General features: G+C 36.8%; 1 protein-coding gene across 3 annotated transcripts in view; it reads right to left on the reverse strand.

The window, feature by feature from the left end:
* Window positions 1–2,350: 2,350 nt before the first annotated feature.
* The window catches only part of TGFBR3 (transforming growth factor beta receptor 3), a 161,014-nt gene continuing 157,233 nt past the window's right edge, over window positions 2,351–6,131 (reverse strand). For all 3 annotated transcript variants that reach the window (XM_084527515.1, XM_084527514.1, XM_084527513.1), the window contains one exon: window positions 2,351–6,127. In XM_084527515.1, coding sequence (XP_084383641.1) covers window positions 6,009–6,127 — 119 coding nt within the window. In that variant the 3' untranslated portion in view covers window positions 2,351–6,008. The remainder of the gene's footprint in view (window positions 6,128–6,131) is intronic.

A 6,131-nucleotide genomic window follows, 5' to 3' on the forward strand; every position in this document is an offset into this window, starting at 1 on the left:
CGGCTGCATCCTCCACACAACAGCTGTGAGGGCTGGCAGCTTGCTTCAGGCTGCAGCACAGCACCCGTCTTCGGTGCCATGTTTCCACATCCCTTCCAACTGCTTCCTTCAGGTTGTTTTATAGTTTCCTGTCAGTGATTTAAACTTTCTGTGACACAGTATGGCACTCAAAAATTTTGTGAAATCCTAAATATGTCCAATGTAAATGCTCTGTGTGATCCTTTTAATCTTTCTGTTTATGTTATTTTCCATGCTTAACAGATAATGTTACTAATCATTTTTAGGATCATAGACTACTAAAAATACTGTGTAGAACAAAAGCTTTTCCTACATCATAATTCTTATGACTCCTTGGGATATGCCTATTTGCACTAAAGGACAGAGCATGAACCTTTTGATCCTTTCTTTCCATTTACTGAGAAGATATGGAAGTTAAACGCTTGAAGAACTGGGAACATAACAGCCCCTTACAAGAATTGCTCTTTGATGCAATTCCTGGGGGATTGGGACACCATAAGAAATTGCATGACTGATAAAATGCAGAGCAAGTTTGCTGAGACACTTACAGTGTCTTGGAATACCATCAGCTTTCTCTGCTTAACACTGGGCGTTATGATCTTTAAAATACCAATTTAATTTTTTGCAAGTACAGTATGTTCTTTACTAGAACTGACATAGGTAGTTTACAAGCAGCAATAAGTAACAGCTGAGCAAAAAGGAGACTCCACCCAAACATTTTTTAACCAATTTTTCAGATACCCATGCCAAAATAATTGGGTGGAAAAAGATTTGTCATTTTAAAAGAGTGCAAGAGTAACAGTTCCATTCTTCTTTTCTTTTTCAGCTATCTGTAAACCATCGCTTTATGCTGTTTCTAAACAAAGTATAATTGCAGTGCTGTGCAGTACTAAACACCAGACAAGTGAGACTTGCTGCACAGCAGGCCTGAAGTCACCTCAGTATGCAACATCTTCCATACATGTTGCAGTGAGTCCCTTAAGGCTTCTAGCAAATGGAAATCTATAAAAATGTACTTTAAGCTGCTGCATTCTTTGGGTAGGTGAACTGCTGAAATTTGATCTTTCTTACACAAAGAATTCAAACTGTAAATGCATGTAGGTTCACAAGGCTTGCTCTTGGGCTGAAGAACTGGGAATACAATATGAAATCTAAGCTGCAAACAGACTTCCAAGCCTCATAAATATCTGCTTTACAATTACAAAGTGACAACTATGAAAATCTATCAAAATATTGGCTCCTTTTTCTTTTATATTGTCTTGGAAGGAATGTTGTGATAAATTTAATTCTGTTTAAAATAGAACAGATCTGGACTGTGTTTTTCATGAAACTGATTAAACTGGCACTTTTTTTTTTTTTTTTTTCTTTTCTTTTCTTTCCCTAATGTTTCTTTCACTCACAAAGGCCTGGCAGAAACAAATGCTTACAGCATCAACATTTTGTAATATTTTAAGACCCAATGTAAAAAAAACTCATGCAAATATTCTATCACTATTTGCTGACTGTTAAATACATTTTAAAATTAACTCCCCACATAAAAGACAGTCATCATGCTTTTGTATCATGTTTCATTCAAAATATATATCTTAAAGATGATATACAGCTCCAGTATCATTTGCTGAGTCAGCTTTAGATAACTGAAAGGTAAAAGTTAATATTTGAGTTAATAACCACAACCTTTGATTAACCCAAGGAAATACAGCTGAAGCTGGCTCCCCCAGACTGCCCATAAAGAGTATTTTTGCACATGAAATACAGGAAACAAAGCAATAACTAGGATAGTAAACATACAAATCCTTGCCCTGCTGGCATATGGCTAAGCTATCTGCTAGAGTAGAGCAAGACCCTTCCGTAACGAAAATACATCTCAGTCTTGCTCATGCATTCCAGTGGGTTTGCAGTCACGAGTACAACAGACCAAGGGAGCTCTGCTGCTTAAGATGGAGGACTATCAGCTTACCTCAAGTCTTAACTGTGTTCCAGCCAGGCTTCGTGCAGGATGGGACTTAAGTTGCTGTGTCGACATACAACTGAACACCTGCAGTATCTGAACTTTGGACTTTAAATTAGAGCGAAGAATGTCAGCATTCAACTAAGTATGTCTGCTGGCTTTTGCAAGCAACCGTGATACTGAGAAGCTAGCCAGTCACTGGATAAAAGAATATACAAAAGAGAAAATGAAAGATATGAAAAAAATCAAATCCTGCCTTAACACACACAATTCTCACTGAAGCTTATGGGAGAGGAGAACACGGTAAGCATATTTCAATCTACTGCTTTTAGCAGTTTGTTGGTATCTTTACTATTTCAAATAAATGAACCACTGCATCAATTATTAATATATTGATATATACTTTATTATGCACAAGAGACTAAGATGACATGACGCTGTGGGTATCAAAACTGTACAACCAAGCACATTCTACAAGTCTCTGAAATACTGAACATAACATGTAGTATAAATGGGGTGTTAAGACTGGCCACAGGTATTAGCAAGCAAATTTCTCCCGTTCTTCAATTAAAAAAAAATATATCTAGAATTTGGATCTTAGAGAATCTTACTTATTTATTTAAAGGTGAGAATATTTTGTCTGGAACTGGTAGAAACATGGCAGCAAAGAATGTTAACTCTATGAACATCCCCATGAATGATGAACACGGCAGAACAGTCACCTCACAGGAAGGGTTGTCAGCACAACCAACAGTACAGTCTTCTTGTGAAGCATGAGGTAGATAAACGTAACAGAAAGAACTGTACATACAAAAGAGAAAGGGTTAGAAAAGGGCAGGGGGAAGTTTACAATCAACAACATCTACAGACATTTTTGCAAACTCCATTTCCATGTGGAAAATGCTACAAAAACAGTCTAACACAGAAAGCTGACTTTTTGTAACATCAATACAGCAATGTCCAACACCAAAGGCTGTAAAAGGTTAGTGATAAGGCAATGCATGACAACAAGCAGTCTGCTTCAAAGTTTGTTACTAATAGCTTTTTGGAGACAGAAGATGTCCCTTTTAACCCCAGTCCTCCTGTTCTTACATAAGTTCCTTTGGAGTCAATTAGGTTATGCTGAAATTCTCCACTGTAATGAGAGTGGGCACTTGGCTAGCCCCTCAGAAGCCCTGTTTAAAAGGCCTACACTGGGACACAAGCAGTACTGAAGTGTCCTGCTGGCCTCCACACCAGGCAAACATTGGCCACATGAAATTCAGTGTGGCAAGACCAGGTTTGACAGACTTGGGAACCAGTGGCTTTGTAGTTACACATTCAGATAGCTTTCCACGCTAAATATAGAAACTTGCAGTAGATATGAATGGCTGTTATACATGTGAAAGTAGAGCTTAAAGGTATATCAGTACTCTGAATCACAGCAACTTAACAGCTGCTAGAAAGTACTATGTTTTCGTAATAAAGCTATTAACTGGGAATGCCCTTTTTAGTTCTCTCTCTCACACATCAGAAATACTCTTCCAACTGCTAAATAATCACGTGTATTTTTGGTAACCTCCAAATAATTCAGATTGATTACAATTTCTGAATTAAGTAGCTGAGTACACCAAGTTCAGTTAATTAAACTATTTGAAATAGAAGCCAATAAATTGAATCTTTGATCTTTATATATTTTTGGTTTATCCAACAGTAAATATAAATCTCTAAATTATTTTAAAATTAGAGTTTTTGATAAAACCATTGATAATACAGCTTGTTTTTCTCAAAAATATACAGTTATCTATTTTACATGAAAGTTTTCAACCTGTTCATCCCAACAACCAAATCTAATAACTTCCTATGAGAAACTACTTAATAAAACATCTGAGGAAGGAAAGGGTTAAAACAGGGAAAAGAATTTACAGAGTATGTAAATTTCACAGTAATTGAAATTAAACATTTCATATAGAGTAACTTACATTTATCTAAAACATTTAAATATATCTTTATACACAAATTTAATGTAGTAAAATATAGCTATGATTGAACTTAAAGACTCTAGTCTTCTTTGAAGACATCTTTAAAGACTTTACACATAGAATATGCTTATACAATACATTCTGCTGAAGGTTAGGCAAAGCGCTTTCTGTTCAGCCACACAGGTAGCACATTCATCCTTCTGACGCCTCATAACAGAGCCAATCCTGCATACTCTTATGCATGGGGATAACTACACTTACATGACAATTCCTGTCAATGTTAATCAGGACTACTCATTGGCCTGGTAACATAAAACGCTTTTCACATGTGTACTATGCACACTGTATATCTCCACTTATTCTGAGAATACCTCTAACTGTAGAACTGAGCATGTACTTGTACTAGTAAGATGATGCACGTAGTTACTCATGTGCATAAATGTTTGCAGGATTAGTAACAAATTTGATTCAAACTGAGTAATATTCTTCTACCTGATTCTGGGCACTTACATCTATTGCATATCTTGCACTTTGACCACCCTAGCATCAGCAAGGCACAACTGTAGAAACAGCAAATCTGCACCTCAGACTTCAGAGCAGGCACTCTAGTGTAATGAATTCCCTTCTCTCGCAGAACGCAGGTAACCTCTACTAAAATTAATGAAAGTTACTCTCTTTTTTTTTTTCTTTAGAGGAAAACAACGCTAATATTTCCTTAAAGGAGAAGGATCAGTAGGACACATTACAATTACAAAGAGGAAACATAACAGTCAAAGAATCACACATTCAAAATTACACATTTTTTCTTTTCATTTGGCATCTAGTCAGAGGTCAGGATATGGCAATGACACACAAAAAAATACTGTGAAAACTAGTATCTTTTTGCCCTTTCCATATTCCAACACTACTTTGGAACTATCCAATTGCAATGTTCATACAACAGTTTGGCATAAACAACTGCACAGTTATCTCAAGAGAATAGCTTTGTTTTATAGGTGGTATTTTACAAAAATGATAGGCTTTACTGTACATTGTTTGTGCCCTCAAAACCATCTCTTATTTCAAAGGGAGTTTGGGGGAACTAAAAGAGTAGAACCGTGTCACCTTTGTATTCTCTTCCATCTACCAATTACAAAACAAAGAGACAGTTGTTTTATATATCTGCATTATATATTTTATGTATGGAAGGAACACTCAGCTCATTTCCCAGTTGCTGAAGGAAAACGTTTGGCTCCATATACTTAGGTATACAACTATTTGCATAAGAACGTTGCCATTAAATGTACACACACATTTATGCCAGTGCACAAGAACATTATTATTTATCTTTATGTTTGTGTGTGCCTGTATTTGTTATAGTAAATTTAAAAAAAAATCTCTTATGAAAGAGCTTTGGCCTGGAAAACTGGAAAGGGAATGTTAGTGTGCTCTTCTCCACTTACCAACTCAATGTGCATTAAAACAGAAATACCTGGAACAAACCTGAAGCTGCAAACACAACATAAAAGCAAATGAGATAACGTAGCTGTAAGCTTAACAAAAACAAAGGTTACTCAAAAGTGGCTAACATAGCTGAAGTAATAAAATGTTATTAACCACAGAGACCTGACCTTGAGATTTTCTTGCTTAGACAAATAGAAATCCTTTGACCTAATATCATCTTTGTTCTGCTTATCTTGTTAAACTCCCTTAATGAATACCTTGTGTCAATAAGAAGGCTTAGGGAAAGAAAAAGTCGTATAGACAAAGCAGCATTTTTCCAAACTGGCATAGATTTCACATCAAGGGCCCACAGACCCCTAAAACAGGTTGCAGTACTGTAAAATTAGTAGCTTTGTCACATGTAGAGCATAACACGCTATAGAAGATCCAAAAGGCTGTGCTTACCCAAGCACTGTGTGTACATACACACATTCACACACACAGTGGCTTCCCCAGAAAAAGTCTGTCTGTAGAATAATCTCACTTTTTCAAAAGGAACTGGACTAGTTCTTTTAGCTTTAAAAAGGTGATGTCAACACACAATCCTTTGAACCTTTGCCCTCCTATGTTGCTCCTCAACTTTTCTCTCCCTGGAGTTATGTCGCACTGCTGCTGGAACAGGGGGTACTCTGTGTGCTGCCAATGCTGTGTGCTGCACTGCTGTTTTCAGAGGCTGGTAGGGACGTAGGGACCTGCTGTCTTCCAGCTGTTTCACCTGA

The sequence above is a fragment of the Aythya ferina genome (genome assembly GCF_964211825.1).
Source record: "Aythya ferina genome assembly, chromosome: 8".
Lineage (NCBI taxonomy): Eukaryota > Metazoa > Chordata > Aves > Anseriformes > Anatidae > Aythya > Aythya ferina.